Source organism: Pituophis catenifer, unplaced genomic scaffold (assembly GCF_029215685.1).
Source record: "Pituophis catenifer annectens isolate HBS135680 unplaced genomic scaffold, rPitCat1.0.hap2 SCAF_7, whole genome shotgun sequence".
Lineage (NCBI taxonomy): Eukaryota > Metazoa > Chordata > Lepidosauria > Squamata > Colubridae > Pituophis > Pituophis catenifer.
In genome coordinates this window covers 44281559-44305483 of record NW_027256887.1, presented here as the reverse complement: position 1 = coordinate 44305483, position 23925 = coordinate 44281559, and the positions used below count along the sequence as shown (strand labels likewise).

At 40.6% G+C, this 23925-nt stretch overlaps 1 protein-coding gene across 1 annotated transcript; it reads left to right on the top strand.

Annotated features, from left to right (window-relative positions):
• The first annotated feature begins 589 nt into the window (after positions 1 to 589).
• On the top strand, positions 590 to 22987 carry CPM (carboxypeptidase M). The gene is made up of 7 exons (XM_070947448.1): positions 590 to 619; positions 7325 to 7497; positions 8373 to 8557; positions 19131 to 19301; positions 20137 to 20289; positions 22375 to 22523; positions 22772 to 22987. The coding sequence occupies exons 1-7, from the start codon at positions 605 to 607 to the stop codon at positions 22985 to 22987; spliced, it is 1062 nt and encodes a 353-aa protein (XP_070803549.1). The 5' UTR covers positions 590 to 604.
• Positions 22988 to 23925: the final 938 nt, after the last annotated feature.

Here is a 23925-nt window from a genome sequence, read left to right as displayed (position 1 = left end):
AGTTAAATATTTGTTTCAGCTACTCAGGGAAAAATGGTTTGTGCAATTCTTCTAAGTGTTTCCAAGTATTCAAACAAGAATTTATTCTGTTTTAATATTCATTGTATATTATATTTGATCTTTTAAACATTTGCAGTCCTCTGTTGTCTCTTACTAAGTGTTATTGATCTGACTTCTTGTTTATATCTCTCTCTTTTTTTACAGATTTCTTGTTCATATATTTTTAAACTTAGCTCTCTTCAGTAAAATTATTTAGTTATTATTAATGGATTCTTTTAGGAATGAATAAAAATTTTATATTTTTTAATTTAAAATGTTTTGGTTTAAATAAAAGAAAACATTGGGCTTTAATTCATCTGAATAACTGCCTACATCTAAAACTCATTTATTCAATGCCATGACAAATGAATTAAAGATAATACAGTTTTTCTTAGCTCTTCATTGTTTTTTTGTGTTATTATTTTACAACTATCTGCATACATTCTGTATCTAGTAAAGGTAAAATTCTTTTCCACTTAAAGGTAGAAACCTCTGGGTTCTTGCTCTGGGAAGGTCTCCAACCCAGCATAAGATTGGCATACCAGAGTTCAAGTATGTTGGTAATATGCATGGGAATGAGGTACGTCTATAACTTCAGTTGTTGTGGTTTCCTTACAGCACTATTTATAGGAAGCACCCCAATTTATATACATGTGGGAAAAGTTTAATCTTCAACCTAAGCAGCCAAAAAAAAGACTGACATTTTCTTCCTCCCCCCCCCCCCCCAAGATTGTACAAAGTTATAAAAATGTTACAGTACAAGACAGGGAGGTCTGCTAAATGCAATGTGTTTTCCTTAATTTCATAAAGTAAATAGAGTTATATTTTGCTATTATTAATGAGCATGATCTAGTAAGGTACATGTGGCTTTCAGTGAAAAGGACAAGCCATAAATAGTCTGTTGAAATTTATGTCACTTAATAGATTACCATTCTAGTAGTGTTTATAATTAGGAATAGAATTATATAATTTTATTAGCATTACCCTTCACCATTTCCAAGAATCTTTTCCCACTATAAGTTCAATTTTGTAAAGCAACATTCAATTTAAAGTTCATTTTTTTGCTGGTTCTGCCATTTGCATTTTTCTATTGAAGCTGACTGGGCATATACTGTATGATCCTGATAGTCTATCTGTAAAGAATAATGGGGGGGGGGGGAAGCATAACAATTCCAAGGAAAGTTTAAGAATTTCTGATTTTTCTGATTTTTTAATCCTTGTGGCCATTATTATAAAAATATTTACATTATTTTAGAAACCAGCCATATGCTTTCAATAATGCTTATCAATAAAAAGACAACATAAATGGTCCTGTGATTGTTGGCAGTCAAATTTTGGATCTCTGTGTTCCTTATGCCTTGCCTTACAACATTCTCCCTCTCATAAATAGAAACATAATGACATCTAAAGGAGAAAGAAAAATCTTGTCTCAGCTCCAAAGGTTTGTATTTATCTGCTTCCGCAAAGAGAAGGAGCAAAGTGGGAACAATTGGATCAGACCTATGTATTAATTGAATAAACTAAAGCAATGTCTCACCTCCTTTTTCTTGCTGTAGCATTACTCCTTTATTGTGAGGCTCCGGACAGAGTACAGAACATCAACTCATAAAAATGAAAATAACTGATCAGAATGAACATCCAGAGTCAGTCATTTAGGCCCCAAAACATAAGAATATATTAATCACAGAATACAAGGTGAAAGAGAAGTATTCACTTATTTATTTATTTGTTTATATGTTTCTATTTTGATGCCACCCAACTCTAAAACGCTAAAGGAAATAACAAAGTGGAATCAACAGAAAGGCAATCCAGACAACCTGCATCAAAACATATGTACACCTCTAAGAAGTCATATCCAAAGAATGAAATTCTTATTAATCCATTAGATGTCATAGGCAGACTATTCAAATGGTCCCGTTGTGATGCAGAGGTCCATGGCATCATGATGTCCAGTTTATTGAAGTACTGATCTAATTATGGTAAAGGGTACATATAATTTCCTCCATTCTCACATCATATTTCATCTGCTCTGAAACAAAGACTAGGTCAAGCATGTACCTGCCTGCATGTTTTGGGACTATACCGGTAGTTGCTGTGACAGAATATGGAGGTTAAAGTCAGCCGAGAAAATGATAACATGACATTCAGGATTTGCAGAGAGAAGCTTGTAGTTGGCATATCAGCAGCGGCCAAAGATCCTCATTGTGGTACAATTCTATTCAAAGGAACTAACTACCTCTGGAACAGTGCTTGATCACTGTGAGCCTCTTTATGATGTCACATCTGATGAAGGCCCTGAAACTCAGGTGGCCAGCTTTTTTTCAGATTTCATCACCATTATGCCTGATTCAATAAACCATAAAAAGGCTGCATGTTCATTCACATATCATAGATGGACGTGGCCATATTCTGCATAGATTTGGCATTTACCAAAACTACTAGGAAATCAAAATGCCCAACAGTTAGACTACCTGGACTGGCTAAGGTTATATTACCTTATTTCACCAATAGTTATATTGGTGAACTCCAGTATTCGATTCAATTTATAATTATAATAAATCAGTAATTAATCAGCCTAGTTTTGTGTCACATATTGGTCCTATTGGCAAAAATTTATGGAGTTAAAGCATTTAGGGATGTGAGAACATGCCATTAAGTGGTGTAATGGTTAAAGTGCTAGATTAGAAACCAGGGGAACATTACTTCTGCTTCTCTCTTAGGAATGTAAATGACTGAGATAGTCATTCTTTCTTAGCCCACCTTCTGCCTTGGAGGGGTTTGTTGGGAAAACAGGAGGAAGGAGCATTATATACACTGCTTTGAGTTGAATATAAATGTAATAAATAATCCAGTGGCTTAATATGTATTTATATTGAAGCATGTTTATTCATAAAGAAGTGCTTGTATAAGAAATTCCCATTTTTTAATACAACAAATAATGTATCACAGTAACAAGTCAGTTGGTCATCTGAGCATAGATGGAAAAATTGATAGATTTTTTTCCCCTGATTAATTCTAAAAAAATACTAGAGGAAGATAAGCAACTATTCAGTTCCCTTTTGCACTTTGACTTGTAGCAATATGTGTGACAATGGAGTGAAGGATAACTATTAAAATTCATAATTAAATAAAAACAATAACAGTTATGCAATAGGTTTGTCCCAATGATATAGGATTCATGGGAATTTTCAATACAGGAAGTCTCTTTACCTAGTCCCTTCAGGTATGCTGGACTTAAATTGCCATTATTGCCATCTAGTGTATCAAATACGAAAAATGTCACCCAACAATATTGCTTTAAAGCAGGGAGGGTATTTTGGCTGGCTAGTTTAGGAAAAGGGATTAAGTGAGAAAAAGTAGCAAAGAGATTAAACAGCTATCGGTATTTAACAAAGTACTATTATTGGATATTTCATTGAACCCTGAGGAAAAAACAAAATATATAAATTGTAATTTTTAAAACAAGTCTCCTTTTTTTCTTTCTTGAAAGCATTAAGCAATAACATAGTACCATGGTGGAACTGATTGACAAGTTCTACCCTGCTGACAAAGAAGCATCATTTACAGCAATAATCCACTTGCAACCACAATACTTATAAATTGTGCCTGTTCCAAGGAAAATAATAAAAAGAAACAATTTGGGAATTGCCTATCTGTTGTCAGATTATTTAAATTAATATTAGAATTATTCTAAAGGTTCTTGTTATTCTTTATGATTTTTGTGTTTGTCAGGATATTTAGATAGACAAACATATCTCTAAAAAAATTGATTATATTGACATTGATCTAGTTACAGTAGATCTCTGTATTTCTATCCTCTGTTGAGGGTTGTGATTCAGCAGACTGTTACTTGAACAGAAAGAGCAATTCTTACCAATTCTGCCCTACTTTTGTAGCCCACATTCTTTCTCTGCACCCAAAATGGGCTCAAAAATTGCTGGAGAAATACAGTTACAATGCTGTAGACTGCTAACGGGTTAGAGACAATCAGTAAAGTGAATATCTGGCTTCCAGACCAGACAGAGCAATCTGAGCAGATCCCTCAAGAAAGGTCCTTTTGGTCAGAATAGTGTTCTATATCTACAGTAAGTCACAATCTGTGCAATATGGATCCAAAATAATTTCCTTTCTTTTTGCTTTTTAAATTATTAGACACTTTAATTCTTTTTTCTTATCTTCAACTACTACAATTTATTGGATTTTTCTGCTTTTTTATTATCTTTCTTGGTCTCTCTATCCATACAATACAAATAAATTTACCATAATAAACTTTTAATCCTAAATTGCTTCATCTAGAAACTTATCCTTTTGTATTTGTTCAGGTATTTTGGTATTATTTTAAGTAGTTACCTTATGGTAAGATGGGCGGCCAATAACTTTTATAAATAAATAAATTTATGCATTTTGGCCTGATATGATTGTTGATTTTTAAAAATTGAATTTGTATTTGTTTTACTGTATTAAGTGGATAAGAACTTGCCTTTGATAATACCATAATACATGATATTTTCTTGTCCTCTTAGGCTATATATTTTTTCTTATGTTCTCTTATTATTTTTTTCTTCCTAGTAATTTAAATGATTATCATAAGTACTAAAAATGATCAAAATTACACATGATCCAAACTCTTACAAGATTTTAAGCATTCTAATTTAAAAAAAACATTCTGGAATACAATGAATGTGGCAGTTTTGGTTTGCCCAGTATGGTCCTGAAGAAATAATATAGGTTTTTCTTTAATTTTTTAGTTTCTTGCACGGAAGTTAATGTTTCTGAGCCCTGCTGGCAAGGACCTGCATATTTTATCCACATAAAGAGGTCTAGAATACTTTCAGAAATGGACAATGGGCAATAATCTTTTAGCTTGATTTCACTGCTGTTGAAAGTTTGAGGGTTGATATTACAGGAATAACTAAGTTTAAAATTAGCAATTATTACTATGAAGAAAATAAAAATATTCTCATTTCTTTTAATGACTACCCTATTTCCCCAAAAATAAGAGCTATCCCAAAAATAAGTCCCATCATGTTTTTACATGTGTGTCTAACATAAGCCCTACCCCCCAAAATAAGCGCCTGAGCAGCTGGCCAGCAGCCCATTCTGTCTGGTTGCTTGCGGTGCTGTGGCCACGAGGTGGGGAGGGTGGAGCTGCCTCATAAATCCCGCTCCGGCTTACTTAGGGTCCCTGCAGCCAGGCCATCTATGCCCCAACATCTGCCTCGTGGTGGCAACATCAACAGCCATGTGCAGCAGGAGCCCACATGGCCACTGGCCCACTTCTGCTTGCTCGCAGCTGCAACGGAACAGAAGGCTGAGTGGTGTGTTGTTGCTGCACCCGCAAGGCGAGGCAGCTGTTGGTGCATGGATGGCCTGGCTGTGGGGGCCCTGAGGTAAGCCAGTGCAGGGTGCGTGGGGCAGGTTCACTTCCCATCTCACCTTGTGGCCATGCCACCATTGCATTGCTCAGCCTCCTGCTCCGTTGTGATCGCGAGCAAGCAGAAGAAATGGGCCAGGGGCCATGCAGGGTCCTGCTGAACGGGGTTGCCAGAGCTGCTGCTTTGAAGCAAGACAGATGTCAGGGCACGGGTGGCCTGGTTGCAAGGGTCCTGAAGTAAGCTGGTACAGGACGCATGGGGCAGCTCCACCCTCACTTGCCTCATGGCGGCAGCACTGGCGCACCATGCAGCCTCCTACCCTGCCACGAGCAAGCAGAAGTGGGCCTCCTGTAGAGGGGGAAAAATAAGACACCCCCCTCCCAAATAAGTCCTAGTGCTTATTTTGGGGCCCAAAAGAAAATAAGACCCAGTCTTATTTTCAGGGAAACATGGGTAGTTAAATGTCAATAATATAACGTAACATATGTACATAGTTACATTCTCAAGCATGGAATCCCATTGACAGCTGATGTTAAGGAAAACAGGCTGGCTTCTGTTATGAAATCTGTTTCAGTAGCTGAAATCATATATGTGTCAGGCCTGGAGGCCATCTTTTGCAGTGGGCCCTCAGGCCTGCCACATTTACTGCTGTGGGAGACTGGGAGGGTGCATTGTATGGAGCAGGAGTGATATATAGTCATAATAACATTCCTTTCTCAGAGTCAGGGACATCTTGCCCTGCACCTGGAGGGGTGTGACTGGGAGTCATCTCCAGTTGGGATGGTGCATTGATTAGACCATGTGTTGGACACGTGGGTGCTGGGCTGGGACTTGGACTTTATTTTGGGTGGGGAAAACCTGGAAGCTTTCAGATTCGGGTTTTCCCAGATGTGCCAATATGACATCTCTAATAAAATGGAACTTTGAGGAACTTCAAGCTTCGGAGTCTTCTTTCGTTCGGGGTGTTACTTGGAACCCCAACAACATGTTGCTAAATCATTGCATGGTTTGTTTTTGGTTTGGCAAACTGTGTGACTCCAGCTATTGTGGTTTGTAATCCATAATTACAGGTAGTTCTCAATTTACAACAGTTCTTTAGTGACTGTTTAAAGTTATAACAGCACTGAAAAAAGTTATGATCGTTTTTCACAGTTATGATCATTGCAGCATCCCCATGGTCACATGATCAAAATTCGGATGCTTGACAACTGGTTCATATTTATTATAGTTGCCGTGCCCCAGGTCATGTGATCCCTTTTTACAGCTGTCTAACAAGCAAAGTCAATGGGGAAGTCAGATTCACTTAATAACCATATTACTAACAACTGCAGTGATTCAGCTGTGGCAAGAAAGATCATAAAATGAGGCAAAATCCACTTAACAACTGTCTTGCTTAGCAACAGAAATTTTGGGCTCAATTGTCATAAATTGAGGACTACTTGTATAGTTTAGTATATGGCTAACTCAATCGATTTTGGCTGATCATAGTTAATCGAAACTTTATCATAATCCATGAATCCATGAATCTAAGATGTATTTGTATGATTATATGAAGACTACTCTTTAATTAATTAGTCTGGCCATAAATTAAACTGATATTTTTTATAAATTCTGTTTTGTACACATGCATGCTGTACATATGTCCATACATATGTATGTATTCATTAATTAGGTACATGCATTATGGCATTTCTCTATATGTGGTATTAGGAACTGTTTCATGTAAATAAGACTCCAGTTTTTTCTGACTTCGGTTTTTAGGGAGATTATTTGTAAATTGAAAACATTAGCCATTGCATTTGCTTGTTTTTCTTACTTTTGTATCATGTGATTTTTGCCCAACTAATATTGGTTTGTTGCTTCTTATTGTCAATTTAATTCGAGTACTTATTCCTCTGCTTCCCTTATAGGCTCTTGGGCGGGAACTGCTCCTCCATTTGATTAAATATTTGGTGGAAAATGATCAACACGATCCAGTCATCACAAAACTCATTAACCACACTCGGATACACATCATGCCTTCAATGAACCCTGATGGTTTTGAAGAATCAATAATGCTTCAGTGTGCATCCACAATTGGCAGGTAAGAAAAAAGCAACTTAGGATACAGTGAGGAATGTCTTGGGTATGTTTTCAACATGCTACTTAACCCACAATACATTTAGCAGAAGAACAATTTTGTAGGTTCAGTTCTTAACTATCATATCATTAAATCAAGTTATAGTTTCTTGAGCAGGAATAGGAAATTTTATTTAGCCTGGTCTTTCCCACTTACCTTTACATGTAATAAGGAAGTTTTTATTAACTCAAAAGCAGGCTGGGGGCAAGGGAATGGTAGTTGGTGAATTTTTGCAAAGAGGTTTTAAAATTTCATGTAATCCTGCCCTCAGTCCACAAGAATGAATGTTCATCATTCCTCTTTTAATGTTGGGTCATCTTTAGATACTTCTTCAAAACTTATGTGCCTCTCTGAATTAACCAGTCTCATATCATCCTTTATCAATACCTCCCATAATCATGTCCATCTTTCATTTCAGATTAGCGTAAATTTCTCTGCTAGTCTATAACTTTCCTTTGATTAAAAAAATCCCCCTTCCCTGGGTTCCTCTGAAATGATGGTTTCTATTACTCTTCCTACAGGCTTATGCCTTGTTTGCTCTCCCTACAGGTCATCTCTTTGCTCCTTAGATTTACTTATTTTATTATCTACTCATCTTTGCTCTGTTTCCTTGGAATTGTTCTTTCCTTATCTACTTGATAATAGATCATCCTGACTAATCATCAAGATACTTTTAGACCACTTTTCCTGGTAAAGCCAGTGCAGGTACTGTTACTTGTTACTATTTCTTACAATTCTGTTAGCATTAGCCTAGACTCTCTGATTCAATTCTTATGGCTGAGCTCATATACTCAAAAAGTATATTAAAGATTATATAATAACAATGTTATCTCTTCAAGGTACAATGCTAATAGAAAAGATCTGAACAGGAATTTTCCTGATCATTTTATCACCAATAATCAAAATATCCAGCCAGAGACTAAAGCAGTTATGAACTGGATAAATACTGGAATGTTTGTTCTTTCTGCTAATCTGCATGGTGGAGCACTGGTTGCAAGTTACCCCTTTGATAATGGCAATCAAGGTAAGCTAATACTTGGATGACCATGAGGATACTACAAAACAATTCTCAATTATTAATTAATGGTCCTCATATCAAAATAAATTAATGAACTTATTAATAGCAAGTATTATAATAAATCAAAATAAATTATATTTGGATTATATATATATGTATATATGTGTGTGTGTGTGTGTGCGCGTGTAAGTATGTATATATATATGTATGTGTGTGTGTGTGTGTATGTATGTATATATGGTATACACACACACACACACACATATATATATATATAGTGCTTTAATTTATCTATCAACTCAACTCAACTCAACTCAACTCACATGCACATTTATTTGTTAATTTATGCATGCTTTTTATAGATCACCCACTTCCAGAGACTCAAAGTGGTATGCAAAAAAAAAAAAAAAAAAGGAACACTAAAAATCATAACCAGTCATTCAGTTTAACGAACTAATTTAGGCTTTGTTAATCCAATCCATGATTTATCTAATCCAGATCAATTCCAAGGCAGGGAACAATTAGAAAACTAACATTCTCCATTGTTGTTGGAGACAGCAGCCAGTGTGGGTAGCACTCGCCCAATCAGCTGAAGGACTGAGTCTGCCAATAATATTAAAGCCCGCCCTTGTTGCTGGGCAGGTCCAGCTTTCAGTCCTTTCAGTTGGACGGGCGTGTGGGTCTTTGGCTCTGTCTCCTACACCTTTTCCTATTGCTATAAATCGTGTTTCTTTGCTGGCTTTTGACTTTGGATTGCTTGACTTCGATTGCGTTCTGCTGTGCTGGTTATTTGGACTTTGGACTGCTTGACTACGGTTTTTCTCACCTCCCTCTGACTCTGGACTGGTTCATTTCGACGTTGTGAGTTGTCTCTGCCCTTTTACTGTCTTCTGTGAGTAGTGGGGATCTTTGTTTGTCCGGCTTCCTCCCCTCTGGGGAGGGGGTTCTTCATCGGCCCATTGGGAGGCTAATTGGAGCCGCTTCCCTGCTTCGGCTGCAATCGTTTCAAACGGCGGCAAATTCCCTCAGTGCTTGCGGCGGCCATTTTGTTTCGGCTGTCAAACCGCCCCGTTTTTTGGCATTGCATTGGACCCTCGCTTCGGCGGCTGCCTGCTCTAGTCCTCTGTGCCTTTTTCGCCGCTCTGAAAAGTCATCGACTGCCGGGAGGTTCATGTTTTCCCAGCGCGGAGCCTTGCAATCTCCCTCCTGTCAGCTGGGTGTGTTTTCCTCTTATCGGCACCGATCTGCTTCATCTGACTGTCTCATTTACCAGCTGCCAGTTCTGTTTGAAGGCGTGCAGCCTTGCGCTTGCCCCCTGTCAGCTGGGATTGCTCTGTCTGCTGGGATTCATTTATCTGCCCTCCTCGCCTGACCGGCTTCTTCGCTCGTTGCTATTTCGGCTGTCCGCCTTTTTGTGGCCAGACTGTCATCGCGGTGGCCATTTTGAGTGACTCAAAGGAACTTAGGCGCCTCATCGAAATTTGTGGAGTTTGTACACTCCCTCAAGTTGATCAAGGGCTGGATTGTGGAGTTTTTACGCTCCCTCAATTGGCATTCAGAACTGATTTGTGGAGCTTTGCGCCCCGTTGGTTGATTAACGGAGCTCTGGTGGAGCTAGTTACTGATTAGTGGAGTTTTTGCGCTCCCACCTTCTATTCCAGCGCTTTGTTTGAGGAGCTTCTATGCTCCCGTTGTTACACTTGCTGTACCATCAGTAGTTTCTGGTGGAGCTCAATTGTGCCCAATCAAGACCTTGATTGCAGCTATGCCTAAAGCCCTGGCGAAATCTAAACATGGCCGCTCGGCTAGTACTGCTGCACATGCCCAGTCAGATTCTGCCTCTCATAACAGACCTCAGGACACAGTGACATCCAGGGAGTCGTTACCATCATCTGACCCAGCACGGTCTCGCCAAAAAGGCCACAAGCATGGGGCATCTTCTAAATCTGAGAGGCGAAGGGACAAGGTCTTAACTAAGCTCTGCGAAAAGGCGAGTGCTGATATGGCTGCAAAGAGTGCTGTGACCGCACCTATTGCTGACAACCCAACTCCTGGGTCAGTACCTAGACCCAATACCCCGGATCAGTTATCCCTATGGGACTGCCCTGTGACCATTTCGACTTCTGCTTTGTGGGGTTCTTCTGATCCTCCTCCACCATTGTTTCTGTTCCGGAAATTACATAGCCAGTCTCCTCTGCACCTATGACTTCGGCTCCTGCAGCGGCTGTCTCTTGTCAATTGCTACCTGAGCAACTTCAATTTCTTATCAAAAATGTGGTGCAGAGGTCCTTAGCCGTGCAGGAGCAATCACGTAGCCGCCCTGAATCAGTGCGATCGATTTCTTCTGTTTCTCCTGAGCAACGGGCCAGTGAGGAACCCCAGACCTGGGCTCCTGTTTCGCCTACTTGTTCTTACTCAAGTCAACCGTCAGTCTTGACAGATGTGGACTGATGACTTCGCCCTATCGGATGATGAGAACTTGCCTCAAGAACAACCGGCCTTTACTGGACTTTTTCCACAGGCTTTATTTAAGTCCTTACTTTTTAAGGCCGTTAACACCGCTCGCTTGTCTTCGTCCGCTGCGGACCCGGTTCTGGTTTCTGAGGCATTGGATCCCATGTTCACAGAACCTGCCAAGCCTATTACTTCTATCCCAACACCTCCTCTATTTGTAGATGTGGTGAAACGGCAGTGGTCTTCACCAGGTGCAGCTCCTTCACCCTCGTCAAATGATCGCAAGAACGTTCACGTCGCTGCCGAACTAGATTCTCTTCTTCAGGTGCCATTGGTGGACGCCCCTATTGCCACCCTGTTGCCCAACGCCAATGTTCCGGGTGATCCTGATGAGGGCCTTCGGCCGGATGAATGTCGCTCGGATTTGGTTCTCCAGCGGGAACATCAGAATTCTGCCTGGGCTATTAGGGCAGCCACTACGGCATCGTTTTTTAACCGTTCCACCTTGCTTTGGCTGCGCCAGCTTCAGAAGAAACTGCCTCTGGAGGACACACGAGTTAGGCAGGACTTGAATAAAATTGTCGCAGCCTTGCAGTTTTCGGCAGACTCCACACTGAACGCTGCTCGCTTCGCTTCCAAAGCATTGGCCTCCATGGTCACTGCCCATCGCCTTGTCTGGTTCCGCCACTGGCAGGCTGATGCCCATCATAAGTGGCATCTGGCCTCAGTTCCTTTTGGGGGGTCCCGCCTATTTGGTGATGCCTTGGAACCGTTCCTCACCGAAACCAGGGATAAGAAGAAGGTCTTGGCACCTGTATTTCGATGGGGAGACTCAAGATTTGCCCCTTATGCTCCTCGCTCTAATTTCCGAGGTGCTGATGGCGTGGGGTCGGCTCCCTTCTCTTCCCCTAGACCTTATAGTAATTTTAACAGGCAGCGGGGATCTCAAGATAGGCCCTCCCAGGGAAAGCCCTTTGTGTCTAGGCGGCCCTTTCGAGGGGGAGGAGGTCGTTCCTACCGGCGCCGTCTCTGATTGCATCTTGAATCCTCCCATTGGCGGCAGATTAGCCCTCTTTGTCGCCGCTTGGGAGAATTCTACTTCCGATAAGTGGGTCCTGGCTACCTTAAGATCAGAGTTGGCCATAGAATTTGTTTCCCCTCCTCCAAGCACCTTTGTTTGCTGCCCGCTTTCTCATAATCCTGAAAAGAGGGCGCATATGGACGCTGCGGTACAGCATCTCCTTTCCATCAGGGCTATCCAACCTGTTCTGCCCGAACAAGTCAGGTCAGGTTTCTATTCCCGGGTTTTTCTAGTCCCTAAGTCCTCGGGTGGGTGGAGACCCATTCTGGACCTAAAATGGGTAAATCGGTATGTCATATTCCGTAAATTTAAGATGCAGTTGCTGAAATCTATCCTTGACGTTGTTAGGAGGGGCGATCTCCTTTCTTCTATCGACCTAACTGAGGCTTACTTGCATATCCCCATTCTCCCTTCCCATAGAAGGTACCTGAGGTTTTGTTACTGGGGAGTTCACTATCAGTACAGGGCCTTGCCCTTTGGGCTTTCGTCTGCCCCTCGTACATTTACTAAGGTGTTGGCCTTGGCTGCTTCCCTCAGGGTTCAGTTGATTAGGCTCCTTTGTTACTTGGATGACATTCTGGTGTTGTCCTCTTCCACTCACCAAGCTATCCTAGATATTAGACTCACTCTAGAGACATTGGCTTCCCATGGGTTTTCCGTGAACCTGGAAAAGAGCAACCTCCACCTTTCTAGTTCATTTAGGGGCCCTAATTGATTCTGTTCAGGGTTGGGTGTTTCTCTCCCCTGACCGCTAAGATAGTCTGCGGGTCTTGGTGTCTCGGATTGAGGGATGTCGGTCCAGTTCACTTTATATTCTTTCTCAGCTCTTGGGGAAGATGATTTCGGCCATTGCCATTGTTCCCTGGGCTCAGTTCCACGCCTGGGAGCTTCAATGGTTTCTCTTACCTTTACAGAAGTCGGGCAGAGGCACATCAACCAGGCCGGTCCCTGTTCCCTCCTCAGTCCTCAAATCCCTCCGGTGGTGGCGGTCCCCAGCAATATCAGCGGGCTGTCTCTTCCTGGAACCCCAACGAGTGATGGTGACCTCCAATGCCAGTCTCTGGGGCTGGGGTGCCCATTGCCAAGGTCAACTGGCCCAAGGGACGTGGAGCGACTTGGAGGCCCGTCATCCGATCAACTGGTTGGAGTTGCAAGCTGTCTTCCTAGCTCTCAGAGCCTTTCGCCACCTGGTCTCTGGGACTCATGTCCTTGTGCTAACGGACAATGTGACAGCCAAGGCACATTTGAAAAAGTTAGGGGGCACCAGATCCAAGTCCCTCTTGTCTCTGGCCTTGAAACTGGGTCTCTGGGCGGAACATGATCTCGAATCGCTCCAGGCGGAGCACATATCCAGGGTCGCCAATGCTCAAGCAGATTGGTTGATCTGTCAAGCAGTGGACAATGCAGAATGGCATCTTCATCCCAGGATATTTCAGGACCTGGTTCATCGGTTCGGAGCTCCAGTTGTGGACCTTTTTGCGACACATTCCAATGCTCAGCTGCCCCGTTTCTTTGCCAGGTTTCCGGAACCTCTGGCGGAGGCCATCAACGCACTTCGGGCCCCATGGCCGGACGGACTTTTGTACACCTTCCCTCCGACCTCCTTGCTTCCCAGGGTCATCCGCAGGATTCTGGACAAACGAGCAGAGGTGATCCTCTTGGCTCCTCATTGGTCACACAGAGCATGGTTTGCGGACTTAGTCTCCCTATCTGTCGCTCCCTCCTGGCGCATTCCTCTCAACGCGGATGCGCTGACGCAAGGGTTGTTGAGCCATCCGGACCTTCCTTGGCTCAGTCTGACCGCCTGGAGGTTGAGCGGCTCTCCTTGACAGGTGCTCGTGTTCTGGGTGATGTTATTCGGACGATCCAGGCCGTCTAGGCGCCCCTCCACGGACTGGATCTATTCTGCGACCTGGCGGGCCTTCTGCATGGTGTGACCATGGTGTAAACATCCTACAACCTTCTATTGTGGACCTTCTTGTATTTCTCCAGCAAGGGCTCTCCGATGGTCTGTCGCCCAACACATTGCGTCGCCAGGTTGGTGCCATTTCTTCTGTACTTACCTGCGGTTCGCTGTCATCGCTGGCTCAACATCCTCTGATTAGACGTTTTCTTCGGGGTGCCACAAACCTGTCACTTCCGGTCCTGCATCGTTACCCTACCTAGGACCTTCCGTTGGTTCTCGAATCCCTCATGGGGCCTCCTTATGAACCGCTGAGAACGACATCTCTTCGGTTGTTTTCTTGTAAAGTCGCCTTTCTGGTGGCCGTGACCTCGGCTCGTCGCATTTCGGAGGTGGCAGCCTTATCCATCCGAGCCGATCTCTGCATGTTTCACGTGGACCGCGTTGTTCTACGCTTGGATCCTACGTTCGTGCCGAAGGTCAACTCCGTTTTCCATTGTTCACAAGAACTGATTCTACCAAACTTCTGCCTGCAACCATCTCATCCCCGTGAACGCCGTTGGCACACTTTAGACGTCAGGCAGGCATTGCGGATTTACATCAAGCGGACTGCCGACATTCGCAGGTCGGAAGCTTTGTTTGTCTCCTTCCTTCCCGTCTCCTTGGGTCTCAAGGTGTCATCTTCTACGATAGGCCGCTGGATTCGACAGACCATCGCTTCAGTTTATGACTTTCGTTCTCTGCCACGTCCTTCCCAGGTGACGGCTCATTCCACACGCAGTGCGGCCACGTCGGCAGCCTGGGCTACTCAACCTCCCTTGTGGGAGATTTGCCGGGCGGCTACCTGGACCTCGCCAGCGCCGTTTATTCGGCACTATAAACTGGACAGATTTGCCTCGGCTGAAGCCGCGTTTGGCCGTCAGATGTTACAGCGGGTTGTGGCTGGGGAAGTTGTTTCGGACTAGCCTGGCCCCTCCCAGACCTTGGGACAGTGAACTGGGGTATGTCCCACACTGGCTGCTGTCTCCACCAACAATGGAGAAGGGGCGTTGGTCCTACCTGAGATGCTCCTTCTCGTTGTGGGGAGACAGCAGCCAGACCCTCCCTTTACCTGTCTGGTCCTGTTATTGGCTTCCTTCTTAAATCTTTCCTTTCTGCCTACCCACACGCCGAGTCTGCCCTTATAGTCTTTCGCCAAAAGCTGGACCTGCCCGGAAACAAGGGCGGGCTTTAATGTTATTGGCAGACTCAGTCCTTCAGCTGATTGGGCATTTCAGAGGTGGCGGCCTTATCCATCTGAGCCGATCTCTGCATGTTTCATGTGGACCGCGTTGTTCTACGCTTGGATCCTACGTTCGTGCCGAAGGTCAACTCCATTTTCCATCATTCACAAGAACTGATTCTACAGCTGATTGGGCAAGTGCTACCCACACTGGCTGCTGTCTCCCCACAACGAGAAGGAGCATCTCAGGTAGGACCAACGCCCCTTTTATCTGCATGTACATACTCATTTGCATCTAAATTATCAGAAAAATGTGAACATTAAGATTTTTTAAAAATGTAACATTTAATGGGATTTGTCACATGAAATCCATCTTATAATAATAGCCAGCTATCCTATTGTTAACAAACCAAGATAAATTTCCACTAAAATACAGGAGAGTTTTTTTTCTTCATTCTGAACTGACAAAGAGAAAATTTACTGCAGCACCTAGCATTATAAATGTAAAAATGTGAATTGTTCAAGAAGTGACTATAAGAACAATGCTAGTAGAAAAAGAAGAGGGAGGATCTGCTGTGACATCCTCATTGTGGAAAACTCTTCCCACCATCTACAGAACTAGAAGTCTCACTTCCTGCACAATACAGTTATCCAAATTAAAGCTTCCCTAACAAATTGTTGTTAGTTACTATCTGATGCATGATGAAACAGCTCACCATTTCCCTCAGTAATTGCTTCTTCAGTTGAACTGCTCTTACCATGAGTAAGTTTTTCTGAAAGAAACTTAGGAAAACATTCAGCTGGAATTTTCTTTTTTGTAACTTTTGAATGTTAATTCATGGTTTGCACTTTGGAACTAGAAAAATATATCTTGACATTCTCTGCACCACTTAATTATTTTTCTTTTTTCACAGTCAGATATATCCAGCCCCCTCAATCTCTCCACATAAGACTTTGTTTCCACTTCCTGGAGCATCCCTGTTGTGTTGTTGTTTTTTGGGGAAAAAAATCTGTTTCAATTTCTCTGATTTTTGTTTTAAATGTGGTGCCCAGAATTAGAAACAATACTTAAGGTAGGGTCTGACCAATGAAAAATACAGAGTTTTTAAATTTTTCATCACTGAAAAGCTGTCCTGTTGATGCAGCTTAACATTGTATCGATCTGATACAATATATCACAAAAGTGAGTACACCCCCTCACATTTTGTAAATATTTAAGTATATCTTTTCATGTGACAACACTGAAGAAATGACACTTGGCTACAATGTAAAGTAGTGACTATACAACTTGTATAACAGTGTAAATGTGCTGTCCCCTCAAAATAACGCAACACAAAGCCATTAATGTCTAAACTGGTGGCAACAAAAGTGAGTACACAATGGGAATGTCCATATGGGGCCCAAAGTGTCAATATTTTGTGTGGTTACCATTATTTTCCAGCACTGCCTTAACCCTCTTGGTCATAGAGTTCACCAGAACTTCACAAGTTGCCCCTGGAGTCCTCCTCCATGACAACATCACAGAGCTGGTGGATATTAGAAACCTTGTGCACCTCCACCTTCCGTTTCAGGATGCCCCACAGATGCTCAATAGGGTTTAGTTCTGGAGACATGCTTGGCCAGTCAATCACCTTTACTCTCAGCTTCTTTAGCAAGGCAGTGGTTGTTTTGGAGGTGTGTTTGGGGTCGTTATCATGTTAGAATACTGCCCTGCAGCCCAGTCTCCGAAGGGATCATGCTCTGCTTCAGTATGTTACAGTACATGTTGGCATTCATGGTTCCCTCAATGAATTGTAGCTCCCCAGTGCCGGCAGCACTCATGCAGCCCCAGACCATGACATTCCCACCACCATGCTTGACTGTACTCTCCTGGTTGCTGCCACACACACTTGATACCATCTTAACCAAATAAGTTTATCTTGGTCTCATTGGACCACAGGACATGGTTCCAGAAATCCATGTCCTTAGTCTGCTTGTCTGAAGCAAACCGTTTGCCCCGCCTCCATCTATTCTCTGCCTCCTTAGTCCCAGCTTATTGAGAGGAAATGGGGATTTTGCAGTATCCTTCCCCTGGAGTGGGGTGGGAATGGAGATTTTACAGTATCCTTCCCCTGCCATGCCCACCAAGCCATGCCACACCCACCAAGCCATACCCACAGAACCCGTAGTTAAAAAAATTTGAAACCCACTACTGGTGTTCTCACTTTTGTTGGCACCAGTTTAGACATTAATGGCTGTGTGTTGCGTTCTTTTGAGGGGACAGCACATTTACACTTATACAAGCTGTATAATCACTATTTACATTATAGCCAAGTGTCATTTCTTCAATGTTGTCACATGAAAAGATATACTTAAATATTTACAAAATGTGAGGGGGTGTTCACTTCTGTGATAGCCTATATGGAAAAAGTAAGTAACCCTGAACTGCATGATTAAGCTCAATGCACAGGAATATGTACTTGAATCAAATATTTGCTTATTTGTACCCTATGAATATCATTAAGTGTTGTACCTTATGATTTTTGATGAACCTATCTTTTCTTTTATGTACACTGAGAGCATATACACCAAGACAAATTCCTTGTGTTTCCAATCACACTTGTCCAATAAAAAATTCTATTCTATTCTATTCTATTCTATTCTATTCTATTCTATTCTATTCTATTCTATTCTATTCTATTCTATTCTATTCTATTCTATTCTATTCTATTCTATTCTATTCTATTCTAATGGAGGTTTCCTATATCATGGCCCTGAAAGTCAACAAGAGACGTTTTAACTAGTAAAACTCCTAAAGATCCAGTCAGTGGAGAGATCGATGGGAAAAAGTATGGAAAATCAGAAAACATCTCAGGATAATTGATTGTATTGTTCTAGATTCAGATAAAGAATGGAGAACAAAGTTAGGAAAGCATGCCAACAAACCATTACAGTAGTTCAAATGAGACACTACCAAGGCATGAACTGTATGGCCATTTCAACAGTAAGAAATTGATAAATTTTCTGGACATTCAGGAGATAAACTTTGCAGGTTCTTGTGGCTTTCTCAATCAAAGGTTTTAGATAAAATTTCTCCTTCATAAGAACGCACAAATCTTGCACCAGTGATAACATTACAGCTGACAGTCCTGAAAAGCAAAAGAAATGGGAGAAGGATGATCAAGATAAGGGACAAGCTTAGTCTTCTTCATATCTACTTTAAGGTGATGAGAAACAGACTCAACTGCAAATTCAACTAGGAAGGCAACAGAAAAAGGATGATCATGCCTGAGAATGATAAGAGAATGATGTCTGAAAGTCATCAGCATAAATACTATATGATAGTTTAACTAAAAGAAGAAATGAGAGCAGTCAAATACAAAATGCACAAGGTGAACAGATTATTGAAAATTGAACTCCATGGTTGACACAAAATATTTGTGGTTCTATTTTGGGTTGTGAAAAGGAATGGACTTTGAGATCCAAGGATCCATAGCACCAGGGGAAGGATTCAGCCGGTTCAACGGTTTGGACCGTTTCAGGCGAACTGGTAGTTGTGACCTGCGGGTCCACCTGCCCCGGTGCTATGCTGTCCTATTTAGCTGCGTTTTTTAAGGCGCGCACATGCTCACATTTTCAGTGCTGGCAAACCAGTTGTTAAATTATGTGAAGTCCACCTCTGCATAGCATCATCTCATATTTCATACCTCCAAACATTTTTATTTACCACTGTAAATTTGAAGAGGTATCAGCTGTTTTCAAGACACTCTCTCTCTCTAAGTACAATCATCTTTTTGTCCTTGTAGGAGAAAACTGAAAATTCTGTGGTCTGTGGAAGACTTGGGAAAGGATTTCTAACTATTACCTATATTTGTATATTTATTTGTTAAATTGACTAAACATTAATATGAATTTCACTGCGACCTCCTTCTTTCTACAGTTACAATTGATGCAAATGGTGTTAGCAAAACAGTGGACAATGATGTTTTTGTTCATCTTGCAAGCACATATGCTAACAATCATCGCACAATGCATAAAGGGATTGTGTGTGATGATATGAATCACTTTAAAGATGGCATTACGAATGGATATAACTGGTATATAGTGAAAGGTACAATTTCCCATTCTTTCCTTATGCCTCTTCTGTTTCTTTGATAGTATAAGACTTAATAGATTTTAAGATCTTTGTCATCCATAAAGAGTTTGAAGAACTCACAGTAGTGAATGTTGAGATTAATATGGAATCCAATATGGATTAATTTTATGCTAAAAACATAGAGACAGATTTTCACATACAAGATGGAAATAAGGAAGAGTGGGGAACTGTTTAGATGCTTCATGAATATTAAATTATTTGGATTTGTTTCAATGTACATTTGATTGAATAAATACACAGGCTAAAACACCTATTCAGACTAACACCTAAATTGTATTCAACAGTATTTGTATTGTTTTAGCATTATATTTAGCAGTGAGATCATTTTGTATGCCTGATCTTATGTGATATGTTACGCCAACAAAAAGAGGTATGAAAAGGCTAAAGTAGCAGTAGTGCACTGTTCCCATTGTCTATCGTGTAATGGGGAGGAGACACAGTTATACAGAATGAACAGTTTGCCATACCTAACACTAGTTCAAGGCAGTTATTTGTGCGTTCACCTCCCCAGTGGACCCTTATGTGGAAGCAGTCACTAGACAATAGCAGCAATAAAATTAATAATTAGCATTATAATTAATTATTTGGAGTTGCAAAACCTGATGGTGACATCTGCAGAGAAGTTCTGTTTTGGTGTTGTCCAGCCTCATTCATGATGCAGAAGTGCTTGCTTTCAGATCAAGAGCACATTTTGATGGACGAGAAGCAGTATGGAAGTGATCAGGAGGATAATATGCTTGTTTATTTTAGGACTGATCTTTCAGTGATGTAATTGAACATTTTACTTTAGGTAGCATGCAGGATTATAATTATGTTTGGGGACAATGCTTTGACATTACACTGGAGTTATCATGTTGTCACTATCCCTCAGAAGATAAGATTCAAGATTTCTGGGATGACAATAAAATTGCTCTGATTGAATACATTAAACAAATTCATCTAGGTAAGTCAATGTTATTGTTTGTAACTTATTGGAATCTGATATGCTGTAAATCTTGTGGAATAAATTACTAAAAGGACAATTTATATTTGTTGGGTTGTTTCTACAAGAATTGTCACTGATAATATTGTTAAGCAAATCCAGCTTCCCTAATTAACATTGCTTGTCAGAAACTGGCTGGGAAGGTTGCAACTAGTTGTAAAATGGGAGCCAGTTGCCAAACTTCTGAATTGTGATCATGTAACTATTGGGGTTATGGGAGCATCGTAACTTCGGGGACAGGTGAAAATCACTTTTTCCCCAGTTGTCATAACTTGAAACCATTAAGTAAACACTTGTAAGTTGATGACCACCAGAATTGATAAACCATCCTGGCAAAATAATGTCCATCTAATCATATAGAATCAGAAGTGGCTGAATGACTGAATTATAAATATACATTTACAATTACAAATTATAATTCATATGTGAACATGCAGTATGTTTTTTCCAAAAAGTACATTGATAGTGTCTACTCACTATTCTACATGCTCAATTCATTTTAATGTATATATGATAAATATTCTCATTATTGTTGTTTGTTAAATTTATTTGCTGCCTGTCTTGCTATGGGGCTTGCAACAATAAAAAGGGAGAAATGAAAAGAGGGTAAACAGAACAAGAAGATAATAATAATTTTATTGTCATTGTACATGTATACACAGTATACCCATACAACGAAATTCACTTAACACCCAAAGACCAGGTCCAACACACATAACAATCCCCAAACACACTCCCACCCACCACAATTCTCCACCCCTAAACCACCCAAACATCCACACAACAGACCAAGTAATGCTGTCCAACAGCTCACTGATGGTGGCCCTTTAGTTCATTGTTGAATGCAATTATAGCTCTGGGATAAAAACTATTCAGAAAACCTGTGGTCCGAGTTTTAATTGTTCTGTATCTTCTGCCAGAAGGCAACAGTCCAAAAAGATAATAGAGCAATAAACAATGAAAAATGAAACATTGAAAAACACAATGAGAATACATCAAAACACCACCTTGTACTGTACTCGGAAGCAGACTGGTTCCAGCGGTTCACAGAGCAGAGATGTAATATGGGCCATCATAGAGGCCCTAAAGACTGCTCTTACTAACCTGTATTTTGCACCAGTTGAAGCTTCCAAATGGAGTAGCCCCATGTAGAATGCATTGTACTAGTCCAGATGAGTACAGGGAGTCATGATCTAGGAAAGGTCACAACTGGTGCACAAACCGGAACTATGCAAAAGCTCTCCTAGTGATGCTTACCAGCTTCTCTTTGAGAAGGCATGAATCAAGGAGAATCCCTAGATTGAAACTGGATCTGATCAGGGACGTGCAAATGCATCCAGAACTAAGGTTGACAAACACTGAAGTTTTGAGGCTTGATGCACCCAAAGCCACTTGATTTCATCAAGATTAAGTCGAAATCTGTTGTCCCCCATCCAAATCTCTGCAGCCTCCAGGCATCATGAGAGGGCATAGATAGCATCACTCAGGTCACCTTGTGTAGTCCTTTTCCAGGGAAAGATTATTTATCTATTCATGTTTTTTCCAGAGACTCTTAGTGGGTTAGTCATCATAATGAAAACATATATAGTACTATTTCAAACTGCCTAACAATAAAAGATGTAATTCCCTAAAATAAAATCACATATTAAATTATAAAATGACCTACAGAAGAGCAATAAATATAAATGGCAATATCTAGTATATTAATCAAAGTCCCTCTGAAACAATCCGGTTTGTAATAATTTTCCTAAAGCTTAATAAGGAGCTGATCAGATTTCAGGGACAGGGAGCTCAGTAACAGCACCACCATAGAGAAATAATATCTGCATTAACTCTGAGATACTTGGAAGCATGTATGTGTAAGTTACCTATTGACAATTTAGGTTTGTTCTATTGTGCAGCCACAGCCAAGAAATTCCAACTTGCCCTTCAGTCACAATTGGGCCTGCAAAGAGTCATCACAATTGTGATAATCTGTAGCAAAGAAATTCTCCATTAAGCCTGAAAAAAATAAAAACACCACCCTCTCTTCTTTCCTCCTTATAGGTGTAAAAGGTCGTGTTCTGAATCAAAAGAACAAACCCATTGCAAATGTGATAGTGGAAGTTCAAGGAAGGAGGCATATATGTCCTTATGTAACCAATAAAAATGGAGAATATTACCTTCTCCTCCTTCCTGGAGTCTACACTCTCAATGTAAGTGCAATACTCTTATCCAGTTCTTATCCAAAATTCCTTGTATTTTGTATAATCTATCCCAAGCCCTTAACATCTATTAATCTGAGGGATTTGAAGTAATTGGTGTTTCAGACTTTAGAATATGAAATGAGCATTCTGCACATGGAGCAAAGATTTACATTGATAATGGAACTTCAAGTTACACTCTGAAAATAAGAATAGTAAACATAGTAAAGCATACTGACAGACTAAAATTTGTTTTTCAGGCAACTCTCCCTGGATTTATGTCATTACAACAGGAAGTGGTTTTACCAAATGGTGCAGAAAAACTCAGTGCCTATGAATATGACTTTATTTTCTCCCTGGGATCTACCTCAAAAAAGCCTGTTCGATGCCCTTTGAGACCACTTCATTCAAACAGTGTTAGTACAGTTACTGTTACAGTGTTTAACTTTCTAATTTTTGTATATATAGACATATAAAACATTGTATTTTTATATTTGCTTTTGAACAGTACTTGACTATAGATTTTAAATTTTATTGAGATATTCTGGATAATAAAGCCTTTGAATTAACAACTGCATTCTGTTTCAACCTTTGAGAATAGGAAAATGTGCATTCAGGTCACAGTTATATAATTATATCACAGTATAATTATTAATTTATGGTTAATTTAATGAAACATCCCCTTTGTCCTTCACTTAAAATAGAATTACTATACTAACACAATTGAATTTTAGAGATAAAAATGAGAAGTCAGAAGAGACCAATGGCATTTTTTCTCTTTAATGGACAAATGAATGCAAACATTTGCTTGAAGAAATTGGTTTTTTTTTTCACTATGTATGTGTGTGTATGGCATCTGTACACACATGTAACCTACTCTGAGCAACCTGAGCCAATGAGATTATTTTATTAGTACCTATTAAGCATCTATAACAAATGCTTTTGGATATGGTACTGTATAAAAAAGCATGATCTGTTGCTTTTACTTTTCCTCGTCTTGCTTTGGAATCACATTTTAGAACTCTGAAGTCAAGAGAACTCTAAATTAGGGAAAATATTTCAATGACAAACTATTTTTACATTCTAGGTAAGAAAAAAAATACAGTACTGATGCATTTGCCCCAGAATTAATACAAATGGGGAAATAATATTTTATGTGCGTACACGCACACGCACGCACACACATCCAAATAGCCCAAGAAATACAACATAATATGGAGGCTCTTCTTTGTCAGATCTCATTTTAGAAAATATGACTTCAAGTAAATTGATCACCATTACGATCTTTAGATTGTAGATGTGGAGGAAAAGAATCAACATTACACATTGCTGCCTCTCCCTACTACCAAAGAAAGACTGAAAACTGATAACCTATTACTGCTGTAAATTACTATATGAAAATAAAATGTGGAGA